The following is a 19,107-nucleotide window of genomic DNA, read 5'->3' on the forward strand; positions in this document are numbered from 1 at the left end:
TAAAGCAAATGCAGAACTTTCTATCTACGGAGCAAAATCCCCTAAAGTAATCTCTCGACTAAAAAAACTTGGTCTAAGAATTCAGCAACAGCTGGTCATGGAGGCGATTATTCTGGAACAATCTGGTCATATATCATGTAACAAATAAAAAAAGCTAGGCGCTGGTGTTTTGAAATGGAATAAAAGAACAAAACAATCTAGCGATATTGGAATAGAGCACTTTGAAAGCCTGCGCAGTGCTGGCGTCATTGTCTCTTGCTGAAACTTTAAACACGCATTGAGGCTTCATTTTTCTTCTTGCTAGCAAAGACAATAAAGGTCGACTTCAAATCAGTGGCATGCCTTTACTGGCAAAAATGTTACTCGTATTTCGGTAGCGTGTTTCAGTAAGTCTGAATTCTGCTGCTCACAATAAAAAGAAGCGCTCTCTCTCGAACAAAGTCATGGAATGTGTAGTTCCTGGGCTAATCGGACAAAACGACTGTATTCATTGCCTCTTAAATTTTGTATGCTGCCTACATCACTTTCGCACTGTGCAATGCCTCCAGTACAGGCTCCCATCATGCTGTCATAAGACTTATGCACAAGTCAATTTCTTTTCATCACCGAGAAAATGTTAAATTGAAATTTACTTGAGCTGGTAGACAAGCAAATACAAAAAAATATTACAAAGGCTACCATGAGTGAACACGGCACGACGGGCTCTGGATAACATATACTCGAGCTGTTAATTACATTTCCGTTTGAACAGCTGCTTACCCAGATGTTGGAATTTGGCGTCGTAAGTGAATGGATTACCACTTTCACCCGTCATCGTCGCTCCAAATAGCATGGTAGGCCCTACTTTGTCTATGAAAGATGGTTGTCTCTTTTTAATTATCAAATGGTGGTGAATGACACTAAAAAGAAACAGGAGCAAACCAGAGGGCATTGAAGCTGTATATTCTTATATTGAACCGGCAGTAATAGCTTTAGGAACAATGCGAATGCACTTGCAATCAAGTACCCTCGTGGCGTAGATGGCGCCTGTTGTTTTCCGTTGACGTTGTGGCTATTTTTTTTGTCACTCTTGCTAGGTTTCATGTGCAAAACATTATGCGTTATTGACGCAAACTTTCGGTTGCGTAGCGGTTAATTTGTTAATTAGTGCATTTGACAGAATGTGAAAGTAACACAATTGTTTATTACAAGTCTATAAAAGATGGTTGCCTCTTTTTAATTATTGAAAGGTGGTGAATTACACTACAAAGAAACATGAGCAAGCCAGAGGGCTTTGAAGCTGTATATTTTTATATTGAACCGACACTTATAGCTTTAAGAACAATGCGAATGCCCTTGCCATCAAGTACTCTCGTGGCGTATATGGCGCCTGTTGTTTTCCGTTGACGTTGTGGCTATTTTGTTTTGCCACTCTTGCTAGGTTTCATGTGCGAAAAATTATGCGTTATTGACGCAAACTTTCGTTTGCGTAGCGGTTAATTTGTTAATTAGTGCATTTGACAGATTGTGAAAGTAACCCAACTGTTTATTAGAAGTCTATAAAAGATGGTTGCGTCTTTTTAAATATCGAAAAGTGATGAATGACACCACAAAGAAACACGAGAAAATCAGAGGGCATTTAAGCTGTATATTTTGATAAGGAGCCGGCAATTATAGCTATAGGAATGATGCGAATGCACTTTGTGGCTAATTTTAGTTGCCACTCTAGCTTGGGTTCTTATGCGACAAATAATGCAGGAGGTATTGGGGCCATATTTTGTGTGCATTGCTGTTAATTTGATCATTGATGCATTTGCGGAATGCAGAACTAGCACAACTGTTTGTTACTCGTTTATATCACGGTAGAAGACTATACGATAAAAACAGCCACGAAAAGTTGCACAATATCATAAACTATTCCCTACGAAAATGCAAAATAAGAGCAAACTTTATTGTGTGAAAGCAGTCTTCAAAGAAGCTAGGTTTTTCAGACGCAAAAAGGAGAAGAAAATGTTCTAATTTTATCCCTTTTACTAAATTCAATTTGGACGCGTTGAACCGTTGAAAACACTTGACACATAACTGTAAACAGGCACTTAAATGAAGCGCCGAGTCAACAAATCAATAATAAAAACAAACGAATGTTTTCCTTATTCAGTTGTATGTAGATTACATTTTTCCAGATACTGCAATTGTGCTCCGTAACAAACAAATATGCTCGCAGATCGCTTCCGCAGTGGCTTCTACTTTTTCCTTTATTTCTTTGTTTTGGGCCACCTTGGTCATTTATCCCAATAATACGTTCTTGGTGTGACCAATAGAGAATCATTAAAGAATTTGTTTGTGTGTTTTGTAGGGTTTAACGTCTCAAAGCGACTCGGGCTACGTGAGACGCCACAGTGGATGGCTCCAGAATTTTCGGTCACCTAGGGTTCTTTGACGTACACTAACATCGCATAGCAAATGGGCGCCTTACTTTTTCTCCACCAAAAAGCAGACGCCGGGGCCGGGATTTGGTCCCACATCCTTAGGAACAATAGCCGAGCGCCGTAACCACTGCGCCACCCCGACGGGGAGAACCATCAAAGGAATTATTTAGCCATTGTCACGAATAGTGTGACGTTGTGGTTACAAAACTGTAGGAAACAATCGAATAGATTGTGACGTCACTAAAATAAACGCTTTATTGTGATGACTTGCGCCGCGTGAATAAATTAGGGAATTTGACAGCGGCGACAGTCATCTGCAAACGGTAGATATTATCAAAATGACCCAGGCTATAAGTCCTAGTTTTTTAATGTAAATTTGTTTCATTGTCATCTGTGCAAACTTTCTTTATTGCTGCCTTAAGGTTCACTGAATATAGATGCAGAAAACCTCCAAACGCTTCACAGAAAAAATACGTTTAAAGTGACAGGAAGCTAGGATATAACCACAAATTGGTGCAAAGAGCTATTCCTATGATTCTAAAGCCGCATTTTGTTTTATATATCAAGAGCGAAATAAATGATCAGTTTGCAAGCATAAGTGTAAATTAGAGCATTTTGGTTCTTACAAAACCAAAAAGCACAAAAAACAACTCCTTACAGTGGCACTTGTTATCTTGACGTCACTTTAGAAATCGATCAAAAAGCAATTTTGAATACCATCAAGCGAAACATACTTAATTAAAGCTTCAAAAATGCTCGCTACGAATGGTGTAAAATGAAACTATCAATTAACTGCCTAAGTCTATTTCAAAGTATGCACCGAAGATTAACCGAGGCAGCAAGGTGGAATATAAAACCTCATCAGAATATGGTGTCATCATCCATTCCGCTTGGTATGAGAAACATTGACCTATAAAAGCTGTACTGGTTTCTAACTTTTTATTTTACAGTAGCAATCAGTCTTCGCATGCCTGAACATCGCATAAGTGGGAAATATACAGCTCTTCTCTCGAGAACGTAGTGCTGAAATGAATGTCTGTCGTCACAAATCTAAATATCTCTAAGCCGAGCAGACAATCACCGAAAGTGTAGTAACAAGTATTTGTTAGGCGCAGACGCGCTCAAGTGTGATTCAATAACCTTGTCTTGCTTTCAGTTCCTATATAGCAGTTGGTACTTCAACCCGGCTTTTGAAGCTAACCTTTCTACAATGAACAGAACAAAGCCACATTACGCTTTGTCCGTAGTTTTTCTTGCTTTCCTTTTCACCTTTCTGCAACGTACAGCGACCAGTGAGTGGATTGAGCCGGAGGACCTCCTCAAGGTAAAACGTGCTTTCAATTTTACTCCATGAAAAATTCGCATATTTGTACAACTTTGTCCCACCAAAGTATAAATTTTCGGCAGCGCATATGCCACGTCAAGCGACACATAAGCGTTGAAGTATTACAAATCAATTACTTTGTCTCAACGATTGCTGTTTCGAGACTATTCTTTAAGACTTTTAGTTTTGAAATGGTCTCAAAACAATCTTCACCGCTTGAAAGAGTTTCAAGGCCAGGGAGACTGCTGAAGCCTGGCTGCTCTTAAAAATAAATCTACTACCAGCGACAGTATTGCCTAGCTGTTGGTAAAGTTTATACCGGAGGGCTTATTTCCTACACAACGAAGCGCTAGAATCTCAAATAACGATGTTGGGGAACGTAAATATTACCAAATAGTGTAACCATATATACAAACTTCTTTCACACCTTAACAGCGTTAGGAGCATGATCCGGAACGGGTATGCCAGTACGGTACAGACAAGCCTAAATAATTATGTAAGCGAAATATAGAAAGTGTGGTTTAATTTAGCACAAATGATTGCATACACAGAAGTTGAAGCGATAAAAATAAAGACGCGAAATTTCAAACACATACTGCTCATGAAAGCGTCTCCGTGGTTCAGACACAAAACTTTTCATTGTTCAGTTATCGGCAGGAGCGAAATTCTTTTGGAGACCACAGGTTCCACAGAAAAATAATTGTGTTGTAGGTATGTGAACAATTACAGTGTCAATAAATTTAGAATTAGGTTCTGTGAATGTGCGAATGACATATACTGTAGGGCAGCCAGGGTACCACTTTTGTGTACTTCATAAATTTCTGATAATTCCCAAGTGGTGTCACCTGCCCTATAGTATCCGGAATCGCACAATCACAGAGTCAATCTCTTCTTACATTGGAACAATAGTTGGATACAACCTAAAACAGATCACACATACGGAACGCAAACATCTTCATTCCAGATATTGCAGATCTAAAGCTTTCTGAGGTGGCCTTCTTTTAGATGTATTCTTTCCTAAACAAATATTCCAGGTTGTGATGAAATCAAGGCTCTGATTGAAGCTTATAAATTTGTAGAAAGGAAGAATCCTTCACCCAGAAGCCGTAAAGGTATTGGGCAAAATGGTATTTAAATACAGCATTTAATTTGAGAATGGGTACAAAGGTGGCTCCTACCTGTGCTAATACCTTCATATATAGCACTGAATTTGAATTTTCGCTTGCTTTCCCTATTAAGAGCACCTAATACAAATGATACCTGGATGATATTTTAACATCGACTGACACAGAACTATTCCTCCTGAATATGATTCGGACGTTCAATCTCTTTCACCGCAACGTACCCTTCATGCACATGTATTCCCCCCCCCCCTCCAAAAAAAAAACAAATTTCTAGAAGTAGACATTTCGACGAATAAAGAAGAAGAAGAAGAAAGTTTGTTTATTCATGAAAACAGGTATTACATAAATGCTTAAGAGTACCGTATGCAGCAAACCAAAGTTTAGGCAATCAAACTAACATTTTCAGAGCTGTCATATTCATTAATCAAAAACAAGCATCCATAATATGAAGCTCATCTCTTCAAAAGAATCTGCTCCCAAGATAAATACATCGCAAATAACGTAGAAACTTGTACATAAACGAGGATAGTCACTGGCAGTCGTAGAGGATTCCATAAATAGAGCATCTGAACTCAACTGCGAGGAACTAATGAAGGGAAAACGGTGTAAATACAATGGACCACCGAAAAAGCCTGGTGCTTACATTCACATATACCCAACTCCTAAAGAAACGTTTAAACAATCTTGAACAGAGCAAATAGCTCTCCAGCATTTTACGAATCCTTCCAAGGTAGTCTACAGAAGACCGAAAAAAATATCCGATATTTTCTAGTTCATTCAAAAAAAGCTACTCGCTCACCGTTGCGGGGCTGACCTGGCGGAAAGGGTAGATGCAAGGGGGAAAACGCATGTAGACATCAAGCTGGGTAACAAGCACGTTTTAAATTTTTATGTAGAGAATATAGTCCAAATGTAATTTCGACTTTTGTAAAGTTATACATCGCCCAGTGTGTGGTGTGTGGAACATTATGTGTATCCCCCCCCCTCCCCCCCCCCCATTCGTTTCTCAAAACATAACAACCAGAGAAAACACTCATAAAATCAGTCAGCTAACAATTCTGCAGGATTCGTCGGCTTCAGCAGGAACGGGGCAGCGTGAGTCAAACTTATACGATTAGAACGATTGGAATAGGTAATTGAAAACATTCGAGCAATATTTTCTATACGAGATGCGCAAGTCGAGTGATGACAGCCGAGGTCGACGCATGTATCTCCCGCTTACCTTGAGAAGGTTTTTTTTTTTCTTTTCCGTCGGTGTTTTTTATCTTTGTCCGCCACCCTACCACGCACACTTAGTCTTGACGCTCAGACAGCATTTGCTCTCGGCGCCCGGTAGCAGAAGGCTTGGACGTCGTGCACGATTAGCAAACACGTTCTGCTAACCAGCGAAGACACCTTCCGACCATTTTGCTAGTTGTTTGTGTCTTTTTTCGCTCCCTTTTCCCCTCTTTGACGTCTCTTTGTACTGTCGCATTCCCGTTCCCTTCCGTGCAGGTGCAGAACTCCAGCGCTGCATCAGAGGAGAATCGCAGTTTACCGTCAACGGCGCGGCTTTGGAAAAATGTGCTTTCTTGACTTTATTTTCAGTAGATCGGAACTTGAAGAAGGTTACCAAATGCGTTAACATGCACTCTCTGAATCAGACAGTCGGCAACTACTATGCACGAATTGGCGCGATATGCGTGTGTCTAAGTTAGCAATCAAATTTTATAGGCTGCGTCCTTTGTATTAGTTGGTCATTTTAAGCGATAGCTTATAGAACTCGTTCGGTCGAAATGCCATCGGCGTAGCAGTAGTAGCCCAGTAGTCCCCACCACGTGTCGGAAATAATCGGGGACAGCATAAAACATCTCATCATTTTAATTTGTGCTTCTAATGATTGATGATTGATACGTATGCAACATACGATGAAGAAATATTGAACTTACGGTAATTAATCGATTTTTTGACGTATTAAAGAGATGAAAAATTTCAAAACAAGGGTTCAAAGTTTACAGGTGTCCCTCCTTCCCCTAAAATAAATCGTAGTAAATGCTACTTAAACAAGTTTGCTATCAAGCGCGAAATTCAGCCTTAGCTCGATATGTTGAACGTCCTATGTTACAATAAGTGTAACCTAGAACGTGATAGACAGGGAAGAAAAAGTTGTGCGAGAATCCTGTAATTTAACTAAGGATTCAGTTCTGCCATACCCGAGACTATAACGAGATATTAGGAGAAACCTGAAGGGGAAATGAAAGGCTCGGAATGATAAATGAACGAGGGAAGTAAATAATCCAAATAACAAGAAAATCCTAGATTCGTTTCATATATACTGTTGACGTCAGTTATTACTGTAATCTTTTTATTTAGTGAGAGATATCTTTAAACACCAAGAAATAAAACAAGCGCCTCGGGTGGGCCTAAATTCAATACCTCCGAACAGCCACCCCAATAAAGACAATGTTATTTTGATACTGGTATCGGTATAACAGTTCATTGTTCAGACTCAACCGGCATGAACCTGATTAGAAAACTGTGGTGGCTCTTGTTTCCGGAGAAAAAGCGGTGCCGGTTGTGTCCCGACGATAGACAGAGAACAGGCGGATTTATTACAAGGTGCCCAAATTTCCACCTCAAAAGAGCTGCACCAGGTACAGGCGCGGTCAAAAATACGCGGCCCACGGCTCCGATCGGCGGAGCAGCTGCGAGCCGCACCGCGGCGCTCGCGCCAGTTCTGAGAGGATAAGCACTGTGACGACAGATTTCTCCCTCGCTCTCGAGTGGACACGTCACGCAGTTGAAAAAGTTGAAGTGCGACGTTCAGCTGTTTCGCAGCTTATGGTCACAGCGAAAGAGGGCTCCTGTTTGCAAGAAGCGCGCGCTGTTGTCGCCTCGTATGTCGTTTCCCGCGCGTGCGAAACGGCTGCAGCGCGCGCACGCTGAGCTATTCACGAAGCGCACGGCGTCCATCTTTCTAGCATCGTAGCTGGGATGACGCTTCTTGCATGTAAACCGCCGCGGTGGGCCAGTCTGTATGGTGCTCGACTGCTGACCCCCCATAAAAGCTGCTTCAATCCCAGGAGCGGCATTCGCATCATCTAGGTTGAGGCGAAATGCCAGAGGACCGTGCAATGTGCGTTATAAACACAGGTTTAAAAATCTCAGGCGGTTGAAATTTTAGAAACCCTCCACTATGGCGTCTCTCATAGCCTGAAATGCTTTCGGATAAAACCTACAAACCAATTTTCATGCTTGCGCTTTGCTTACTTCCGTGTAATCCGCAGCAGTAAAACCACGAAATGACGAAATTTATTATTGATGTATTGACGAGAATGCTCATTAGTGTCACTTGTTACGGGTGTCAGTCATCATCGTCATCAAGATAAAGTTCGAAGAATACAGCAAAAAAGGATTGAGACGTATGGTGCAGCAGGGGCGAGTATTACGGTTTTACGGTAGTGTATCGGCCGCATAAGGTGATAATAGCATACCTGTTGTTAAAGGTAAATATGGCATTTTAATTGCTTGTTACAAAGTGCCGCTGAGTTTAGAGATTCTTGAATGTTTTTCATTTTATAAAGAGCTATTCAATTTATTTTGTGTTTCTGTTTTATCGCGATAATGTTTTTGTATAAGGTAACAAACCGTGCGCTTCTCCTGCTCGTTTGTATTTAAATATATTGCTGAGGATAACTTTACACATTTGTAAACTGCCGATGACAATAGCATTTCAGTCCGAAATAAAATCGTAGTTCTTCGTTTACATTGACTCTACGTAATAAATGATGAGAAATCTGTAGGGCATTAAAAATTTCTTGAGGCATGTGTTTTCAGAGTACTGATGATTTATTGCTGACAGAGCAAGAGCATTTGAAAAATTTAAAGTAGTTATTTTCGCACAATTTTGAGCCATCGAACTTTCGGCTTAACATATGCGAGATTGTTTCTCAACAAGAATCAAATCTCAAGCCTGCATAATGCTTGGTTGACCCCCCCCCCCCCCCCCCCTCCCCTCTTTCTTCTCGCCAGCGACCACTTCCATTGCTTCAGTTATCGCACTTCTTTCTATTCCAAAAACGGTGTAAGAATATTCAGGTGGAGCCAAAGCATAGGCGAGACATTGGACGCAAGTGACCAGTACCAGCTACGCTCCTCTGAACCGGGCCGCTGATTGCAGCGTAAGCGTCGGTGTAGCAGTGAATCTTTGCCGGAAGAAAAAAAACACATACCTGAACAGCGCCGTCGCGATAGCAAGCTGCTGATATCGCACAAGCCGTTCGTATGGCCTGAACTGTTGATCTGTCATCGCCAGAAGCATCACCGTAGCCCTTTATTCTTAAGCCTTGCCCATTGTATCAGTGCAGACGCGAAGTCCAAAATAATTTGTTGGTTTGCCAATAAAATTGACGCAATTTATATCCCAACAACGTAGAGAAGAAAATGTTGAAGTTGCACTTTAAGCTGATGCGAAGAAGTGAGAAGCACATCACTCAACATTTCATGGTTATTCAGTCGAAGGTGCTCGAAAATTAGTTTTTCCACTATAGACAGTTTAAATACGGCAGGGAAATCAAACCCCACGTTCCATTACGCGAACGGGAGTACAATGTAAAACTCATAGGATATTCCTAACCACTTATTTACCGAAAGAAATTCGACAGCTCCCCATATCACTTATTTCTAACACAAATCACTAACTTGCAAGCGACTGAATGGACGAATATGATAAGCACGCCCACAAAAGTACGGACTACTTACGTTTACGAATACCACAACAAATGCTGGCAAGTTTTAAGTTCTTTTTGCATCAAGCAATCACAATAGCATCAATATTTGCACAAACCCCGACTGCACGAAAGACTGCATGATCCACAACAAGAAAACGAGCAAACAACTGCGATCGCGATGCCTCCTTTAAATGTCTTGTCAGGGTTGTAGACACATATGGACACACAGGTAATGACAAAGCGAGTTGGCACGCTGCCAAGTTCGCCGGGTGGGCTGCCGCGGATATTTGAGAACGTGATGCATGCACGCTGGCACCAAAGCCATGAGCCCGCGGGCGCGGCGGATTACATGGAAGCGGGCAGCGCAGCGCGTAGGCATGGAAATTGGTTTGTAGGTTTTATCCGAAAGCATTTCAGGCTATGAGAGACTCCATAGTGGAAAGTTCTAAAATTTCAACCGCCTGAGGTTTTTAAACCTGCGGTGATAACGCACATTGCACGGTCCTCTGGCATTTCGCCTCAACCTAGATGCAGCGAATGCCGCTCCTGGGATTGAAGCAGCGTTTCTTGGGTCAGCAGTCGAGCACCATACAGACTGGCCCACCATGGCGGTTTACATGCAAGAAGCGTCATCTCAACTACGATGCTAGAAAGACGGGCCCCATCCGCTTCGTGAACAGCTCAGCGTGCGCGCGCTGCAGTCGTTCCGCACACGTGGGAAACGACGTACGAGGCGGCACCAACGCGACAATGCTTCATGCAAACGGGAGCCCTCTTTCGCCGTGACAATAAGCTGCGAAAAAACTGAACGTCGCACTAAAACTTTATCAACCGCGTGACGTCTCCGCTCTAGAGCGAGGGAGAAATCTGTCGTCACAGTGCATACCCTCGCAGCACTGGCGCGAGCGCCGCGGTGCGGCTCGCAGCCGCTCCGCCGATCGGAGCCGTCGGCTGCGTAGTTTTGACCGCGCCTGTACATAAATCAGCGCATGGTAAACACCTTCGTGATATGCTGCCGCATGTTCAGCCAAGCACATTGTATCACGATGCCGACGCGATACTGCGCTCCCGTTCCTTTACAGTTCTACAAATGGCAATTAAATAATCAGGCGGCCGCCGTTCTCCGGTGCTGCTTCATTGTGAAATGACGCCTTTGTACTGGTTTGGTGCAACAAAAGGATACAGGTGTAGCATGAAGCAGATAAAACAGGCAAAAGGCAAGTAATGAAATTGTTGGAGTGAACAGGGAACCGTGTAAATAAATGTAAACGATAAGGGAAAGGAGAAGAAAAAAAAAGAAGCTAAAACGGTCGCAACAAGCAAACCCATCATTGTAATTGGCAGTATAAACAGCTTAATCGAACAAAACAGGTCATAACTAATTGAACGTACCCAAGCAAATACACAAAAAGCCCATTTTAAACGCAAAGCACTACAACCCTGCTCGACCTATCATTGCGGGGATAAAGACCACCTCAAAATGAAAATTTAGCGACAGCTTAATCTGCGGTTTCCTATCTACTTTTCTTTCATTTTTCAATGACACAACATAGTTCCTTTATGAAATAGTTAATCTGTTGACTTCAGAAAAAAGCCTCCTTGGTACTCTCGACGTTATGTCTATATACTAACATACGTCACTCGGATAGAATAAGGGCAGCTGTATGGGCTTACAGAGATTCTAAAGTTGAGAAAGTAAGTCACGACATAAGCCGGAGGCACAAAAGAGGGCTATAGCTCTGGTTATGGTATACCGGGTGGCATAAACGGTAACCACGGCAATCTATTTGTCCACGGAAGTCGACATGCGAAATAGTCAAAGCTGGTCGAGACCAACACAAGAAAGCCTTAGGCGGAACTGCGAGTGGGTGCAAGGGCGTACTAGGCTGAAGGAAGGTTGTCTTCCGGCGCTGGCACAACTCGCAAGCGACGACGTAGCGACGAACAGAGAGGTAAATTCCAGGAGAGTAGAATCATACTGGAACGTATTAGCAAGAGCACGACATTCTTGCGTGCCCTGCTCTATGGTCGTACGTCATTAAGGTGCGCAAAAACATTAGAGCGCAGATGCGTCGGAACGACCGCCAAAAGGTCTACACCAGCTGGGTGCATGTTGCGCCTGTATAATCTCGTTATGCAGCACAAAACATACTCTTCGGGGCTGTGGCTGCGCAAGGGATCTATAATCGTCTTAAGGAAGGGCCATGGCTCCATAAAACACCGATGGGGAGAAAGTCCAAAATAGACAAAACGCAGTCGTCGGCAGTATGCTCAGGCAATTCGGGAGGATCGTCTGGATTGCGGAAAAAACCAGACGGCGTTGATGCAAATGGCCTGACTTGTACAGAACAGTAAACATTTATTCCTATTATCGCAAGGACCAGCAACTTAGGCGGTCTATAGGGTCCTTAAGGGAGGGCAGCCAACACAGGGCATAACGGTCTGTTACTACGCTGAAGGGCCTCCGAAACAATTAAGGGTGGAATTCGGTCAATGCCCAAACAAGTGCGAGGTATGCACGCTCCGTAATGGAGTAGTTGTACTCTGATGGAGATAGCAGGCGATTAGCATAGACAATCACTTCAAAGTGCCCGTGCTGGTACTGGGCAAAGATAGCACCAAAAGCATGGCCACTAGCATCGGTGCGTAGTTCTGTAGGTACAGACAGTTCAAAATGCGCCGGGACGAGGGAAGCGATGAGGGCGGCAATAAGCGTTGTAAGGGCATCAGCTTGCTTCCGGCTGCAAGAGAATTTGAGGCTTTCTGCAGAAGAGAGGTAGCAGGACGCGCTATGTCTGCTAATATCCGAATGAAGCGCCAAAAGTGGTAGCAGAGCCGGAGAAAACGCATGTTACTTGAGTTACTTGAAGTGAGAAATTCGCGTCGTTGTCGATTCTCGGGAGACAGTAAACGTCTCTTTCATTTATCTGATTAAGGTGGCTGTGGTCAACGCAGAGTCTCCAAGTCTAAATTCTTTTTGACCAAAGTGATAGGGGACCCTCACGCAGTATAGGAAGGCTCAATAATATTGTTTGCCAGCACCTTGTCGACCTCCTTCCGCATCACGTGCCCTCAGCAACAGAGACTCGATAAGGCATTCGGTGAATGGGGCTATCATCACCGTCTAGTCCAAAGTCTTGCCAAAATGTCGGTCCCCAAAATCAAATATGCAACTGTACGAAAAAAAAGGTCAGAGACAGCAGTGGCTTGGTCAGGTGTCCAATCAATTTTATCAGGTTCGAACAATAAGACGACGAGGGGGGCCCAGTTTGAGGCAGAGGCGTGAGTACTGTAACTCCGCAGAGAGCCGAGGGAGACAGGTCAGCTTGTGCAATGTCATTGTGTAGAACTTGGACAGAGCGGCTGAAGTTAAGGAAGGGAAAACATCACGAACTAACGTCGAAGCGGCTGTTTACTCAATTGAGAGCTACAGCGAGGTAGTGACGCATACCCTTTGTCCTTACATAGATCCTCCTCCAGCGAATGCCGAGGCTCTGCCAATAGCCGCCAGCATGGAAGACCTCGCACAAGCACCCCTAATAGTTCAGGATATACCATGTACACTGAAAAAATACAGGATATACGCGCCATTGGTATGGGTTGCACTTATAAAGAACTGCAGGATGATCTACACAGAGCTCTTACCAAACTGCGCCCCCCCCCACCCTGTCACACTGAAGTGGATTCCTGGTAAGGCTGGAATCCCAAAAAATGAGGTAGTGCACCGCCTCGAGCGCGCTTTTTAGTACCGGGCACCTGGGATATCCTGGCCTTATCCACCCACGTGGGACGCTACTCTTGAGAACAAAACTAATATCAGTATTCACTATGACAACATTAGGGAAACACTTGGTACACTACCTCTTATTGATAAATTCCTTACTGCCTAGCAAATACCTATTCTTCGATGCATACAACTAAATAAACTATTTCCTCGTGCCCGATTGTTTTTATACCAAATCAGACAATCCTCCACATGCCGGAATCGTTCTGAACACTATGCAAACTTAGAACGCTGCATATGTGCCTGCCGTGTTGCACTTAAGTCACCCCACTTCACAGACCCTCCTCCACCAATGTGGCGTGCTACTAGCCTCTTACGGCTTAAGACCAGCAGACCAGCTGGCCTTGAAGACCCTGGCCCAGTACATTCTCGACGCATAATAGTGCGCTGGACGAAGTTGTTTCCTCCTCCTCCTAGGTGCGGTTACGCGTAATGGTCACGAAGGTTCGAAGGGTGACGTCATTGTGATGGCGACAACATCAGTGATTGGACAGTTGAGGCATGTACCATCCTCAATGACAGGAAACGCTGCCGGCGGAACATAGATAGCTGCTTCTGGTAGTAGAAGAAATAACTGGATAGAACAGAGAGGGCAAAAAGTTGGGCGACAAGTCAGGACACAATAGGCCTTATATTTTCGATGTCAAGAACCACATCTTGATGGTAGCGGTCAACAACAGTGAAGAGCACAGTAGTATGCGACCGCAAATACTCACACGCGCAATGCACAGCCCTGCGACTGTAGCGATGCTTATATCGACGACGAACTTATGATGAAGTGGTAGGTATGACAACCTTTTTGTGACACCAGCGAAACAAAGAACTGAGAACGGAATTTTGAGCACCAGTGTAAAATAGGGAGGTAACACTCACGTCATCCCCGCAGATATGTAGAAGGTTGTGGCAATGAGCGACGATCAGCAGAGCAAGTCTTCAGTACAGTTACATCTCAGAGAGGTGCATTGGTCAGTTTGTGAGGAAGCAAGCCAGATAAGAGGGGGGGGGGGGGGAGGGGAAGATGACGGAGAAGGTGGAGCGAGCGGGTGCAGGGAGTCTGAGGTGACGGTGAGCAGCTGGAGATGCGCGGAGCTGCCGAGTTAGTCACGAGAGGGCATATCACGGAGAGAGTTTGTGTGTGATGCGTAGTTGTGGATGCGATCAGAAAAGCAGCGAGGTTGAGGTGGCGGCCCAACGTCTGTGGCAATGGCGAGAAATGTGACCGACACGTGAGCAGTTGAAAGAAAAGGGTCAGTCGTATGAAGTTGGGCAATCCTTCCTGGTTGCGGTAACTGTATCCTGTCGGGAAAGGCGCAGTAAGAACCGATGCAGCTACCACTGAAACGGTGACTTATAAAGGTGGCTGCGCGGACTGCTGACCAGAGTTGAAGCTGACGTTCGTATTGAGACCCACATCAACGAATTCCTAGTGAAAGACAGCTTGGATCAGGGCTATAGTAGCGTCTTCCGGCTTATGGTAAATGCAATGGGGGTGATAACCTATAAATCTTTGCGAATAATCCTTGTCTAGTTTGCCGGGTGCGATGGCGAATGCAGTGTTGACAGATCCTCGCCCGAAGACGTAACTGCTATGTTTGGCAAGCGGTCGAAGCGGGGAACAATACGATGGTGTTTAGCTTGCTCAAACTGCAGACTTACTTCGATGATGGAGTCGACTATCATACAATCTTTGCAGAGGAGGTGCTTAAAATCGTCGTTAGTAATTCCCATTAAGATCTAGCCACCATGTAAGACTCGGAGATGGTGCTGTACAGTTTCCGGCAAAGACTTAGACATATTTTGTATGTTCACTAGGAATTATTTTGTCGACGACTGCTTGCGTTGCTATGCCCTTTTTAGCGCCGAACTTGCGTCTTATCGGCTTGCCAAACAGTCCCTGGGCTAGCGAGTGCAGATATCTCAGGATGACATATCTTCATCCGTCTCGAACCATACGCGGGCCATACCCGCCAGACAGAAAATGACATTTGCAAGCGTTATGGTCGCATCCCATCTGTTATTCTTATTGACGCCTCGTACGTAGCCTGCCAGACTTCAGTGTCGACATCATCGTTGCTGCAAAATATGTCAGGATCACGAGGCTGTGCCAAAATGAAAGTTTGCGTTGGCGGTGCCGCTGTTACGGAAGTTGCAACAGACAGCATACGGTTAGCACGCTGGCACCAAGCATGAGGCCACTGCGGCAATCCAGATTGTGGTACTGGTGTTGTACCCGGCACGTTACACCAAAATACTATAGGGAACACTCAGCAACAGTTTGCCCTCAGCGACACATTCGCAAGAGTAACAGAAAACAGCTTCAGCGTCATTGTAATTCCCTACTGCCGCACATCCCCATCGTCTCTGGGACTGCGTAGCATAACACTATGAACAAGCACAAACGAAGAAATTTCTGCACGCTAGACAGCCAACTCTAAATTTCGCGGGGCTAGGGAGGACCGTATTTTCTAAAACCTCTTAGTTCCACAAAATGTGGGACTCCAGTGGGTCAAATGTTGGCAAGTAGGGCTTGGACAATAAAAAATACCTACATTGGTCTCATATAGGTAAAATATGGGCACTCCATTTTGGCATATACACCTCTTCCTCCTACTTGGGTCCAATTGTGGCTTTGCTTGCGCTAATGTACAGCATAATCCTACATCCTTTCACAAAGGTCTCTTGTAGCATATATAAGGGCAGATTCAACCTAAACGAGAACTCTTTGTAGGACAGCTCTCGCAGAGCCGAAACAATGTCGACCAGAATTAATTTCAGGGGAGCCTACACCCGCCGTAGTTAGGGCAAAAAAGCGGGCATGCCCATGTGCTACCAGACTCGGACCTTTTAAGGGCCTTGTGGGCAAGTGCCCTATCAATGAGACCTCAATTTGGTAGGCCCTAGAGAAGTCTAAATTAGACTACCTTACCGAAATCGCTTCAGGTTCCAAATCAGGCATAATGAGACAGACTAAAACCAGTCTGGGTAACTTGAAGGGACGTTCTGAGCAAAACAACATCCAATTCAATTTTGGCTGCCCACACGCAACCGCTCCTTCTCTATTTTCTCTTCTGTCAGCACGAGGCAGCGGAGGCGACTCAGCTACAGAGCCAGAAGGAAGCCCGTGTATTTTTTTCCCTTTTTCCCAAAAACAACAATACCCACGTTCAAGATACACAGCTACACCTCCTGAACAAGGAGGAATCTGGGTTTAGTTAGTCTAAGTTAATTATATAAAATTACTCTAAAATTTTAAGTTGTCTGTTTAAGAACGGTTTAATTGTATAAAACGATTGCTTAAGAGTGCCCAAAACATTCAGTGGGAGAACTTGAAATAACTCTGCACCTCAATTATCTGCATCGGACCTCTATTGGAATGTAAGCAAGCCCAGTTCCCCTTTCCGTTGTAGAGCCCGCATCGATCCTACGTAAATTGCTGAGGACTTGGCCGAAACAGAGAATAAACCTTCATCTTGAGCGGCTATCCAAATCTGTCCGTAGTATAACCATTGGAGACTGTTGGACATGCACAAAAGGTAATGCAGGAGGAATGTGGGCAGCGCATAAGGACTTGCTGCATTGATCATTTGTGGGGTTAATCCAGGCTTTTGTCAGAAGGCCAGTTCATGCCTACGTCGGCCCTGTTGAATCATCCGAATTGTGCTCACCAGGGCTGGCCTGCATTGTCAATATCGTATATTTCGGGCTCCAACCTCATAGCCCACTTTGGACAGCATGGCCGTGCATACATTTATTCAGGACGCCCTGTATATATACACTAGCCCCGAATGCTTCATATTTTTTAGTTTGATTTGCAGTCGACAAAGGAATCTGCCTTTCTAAAACTGAAGATAGTCGTCTCTGTATCACATCTTATCTAATTCGGAACTGAACTGCCAATATAAACACAAACAACTGAATACGCGTACGCACATGCAAATTGACCGCGCACTCATAAACACACACATACGAAGAGTAGCATAGGTTCGAGGAAAAAGGAGTCCTTGCAATGCACCTCCCGCGAGTCAAGTGTACAAGATAGACACAGCGATGGAACCACCTAGTAGGCCATGAATTTGAATATCAGGAACACGTGTGTCATATTCGGGACGAAGAAAAAAAATACTGAGAATAAAAAAAGAAAAAACTGAAAAAGGTAGGTAATAGTAAGCAGCGGATGTAGACATCGGGTGCATATCCGATGTCTTGTGGGCAACGAATTTGCGACGCGTGCTAAAGTTTGCGAGCACTATGCACCAAAGCAATGAATGGAGAACGAATTTGGTAAGAAACGGTTTTTCACCGCTTTACCTCTATAGGCCCTCCCAAGTTGTCGGTACCAGTTGACCCAGCAGGAAAAAAAGAGAGGAAAGGCGAACAATGAAGCGTTTTGAGAAGACAGGGGGCAGAATTCATGTGCTAATTACTTGGCCGTGGGCAGGAAGTTTGTTATAGAGACGCCCAGCCAGTATTGAGGGAGAAAAAAATCTGTTAGCTATGATAGCTGTAGCAGGAATGCGAAGATGTGGAGCGCCGCACTGCAACAGTCAGGTGCGACCCACACATGAGAGATGTGCATTTGTAATTCGCCTGTTGAATCTCACACTAAATTTCAAGAGATTATTATGTTGAGCATACAGGCGGGTTTGAAAGCTGGTAAATGTAGAAATGGGTTAATAGAAAAACATAGCGGCAGGTAGAAAGAGAGTATTATGGAAGAGAACAATTCTTCAGAGGACGCCGAGTTCCGGCATCTGATCTACATTGCCTAGCCTGCGGACGTGAAAGACCTTGATACCAAAAGATAATTGAAAGGGATGATAATTGGGCAGCGACAAAAGGAACTGAAGGTTTCACAACAGGTGATATTATGTATGTGAAAGAGGCCATTACTGCAACTAAAAATTCTCAAAATGAATGCCTGCTTTATGTATGTTCTTCTGGGAAGTGAAATGAACCCATTAAAGAGATAGCCTTCTTTGAAAGTGTGCAAATGGCGGAGATGTAAAACAAGCATTTCTGGGCTATTTTCCTTAATAAGAAGGTGACAAGACATTTACGCAGGAGGAATAATTGCGGTGAAACAAAAAAGAGAACGAAATCTGTGATGGAAATGGATCTGACGAGAGACCTGTTTTTAGAATTTATATGCTGGTTTATTCTGAAGACATTACGACTAGGAGGCTTTTCCTCCTGAGGACTTCTGTGAATTCTACGTTGTGAAGTTATGTGATGTTTAGGTGTGTGAAATACGAAAATCTACTGCAAGGGTGTAAGAATCATTCTGGTAGCACAGTGATAACTAAAATTCAGTGAAAGGCCAAGCGGAAGGAATAGATGACGCCGTAAGTACCTAACTGGAGGTAAATTATTAAGAAATATCAACTAAATATTTCTTGAAGAGCTCTACACAAGCGACAACCAGAAAGACCAAACTGAAGAACCCAGGAAGGGCAAGGCTTCCTAAGGCTTCCTAATCATAGGCTTCCTAAGAGAGTACTCTAATGATACAGCTAGGATTAACTGCTGCAGGTGAAGTATAGCGGGAAGCCTCTTTGAAGTTCAAGAAAAAGACACAAGTAAATTGGAGAGGTAAAGGCAAAACGTGTGGAAGAGTTTAACAAGTACTTAAAGGGACACCAAAGAGAGAAATGAAGTGGGTTTGCATCGATAGAATGCCAGTTCCTGAATACAAAAAGACCACTTTTACTGAAAACAGAGCTGTTATAAGGTAGTAAAGAAGAATAACAGAAATACAGGT

At 43.9% G+C, this 19,107-nt stretch overlaps 1 protein-coding gene across 2 annotated transcripts in view; it reads left to right on the forward strand.

Annotated features, from left to right (window-relative positions):
- Positions 1-3,377: 3,377 nt before the first annotated feature.
- The window catches only part of LOC146176725 (uncharacterized), a 48,148-nt gene continuing 32,418 nt past the window's right edge, over positions 3,378-19,107 (forward strand). The window contains exon 1 of one of the 2 annotated variants that reach the window (XM_084582935.1): positions 3,378-3,732. In XM_084582935.1, coding sequence (XP_084439061.1) covers positions 3,619-3,732 — 114 coding nt within the window. In that variant the 5' untranslated portion in view covers positions 3,378-3,618. The remainder of the gene's footprint in view (positions 3,733-19,107) is intronic. The other variant, XM_084582934.1, reaches the window with a different exon arrangement.

This window comes from Amblyomma maculatum, chromosome 10, assembly GCF_055883805.1.
Source record: "Amblyomma maculatum isolate TAMU_Amacu chromosome 10, ASM5588380v1, whole genome shotgun sequence".
NCBI classification, from domain to species: domain Eukaryota; kingdom Metazoa; phylum Arthropoda; class Arachnida; order Ixodida; family Ixodidae; genus Amblyomma; species Amblyomma maculatum.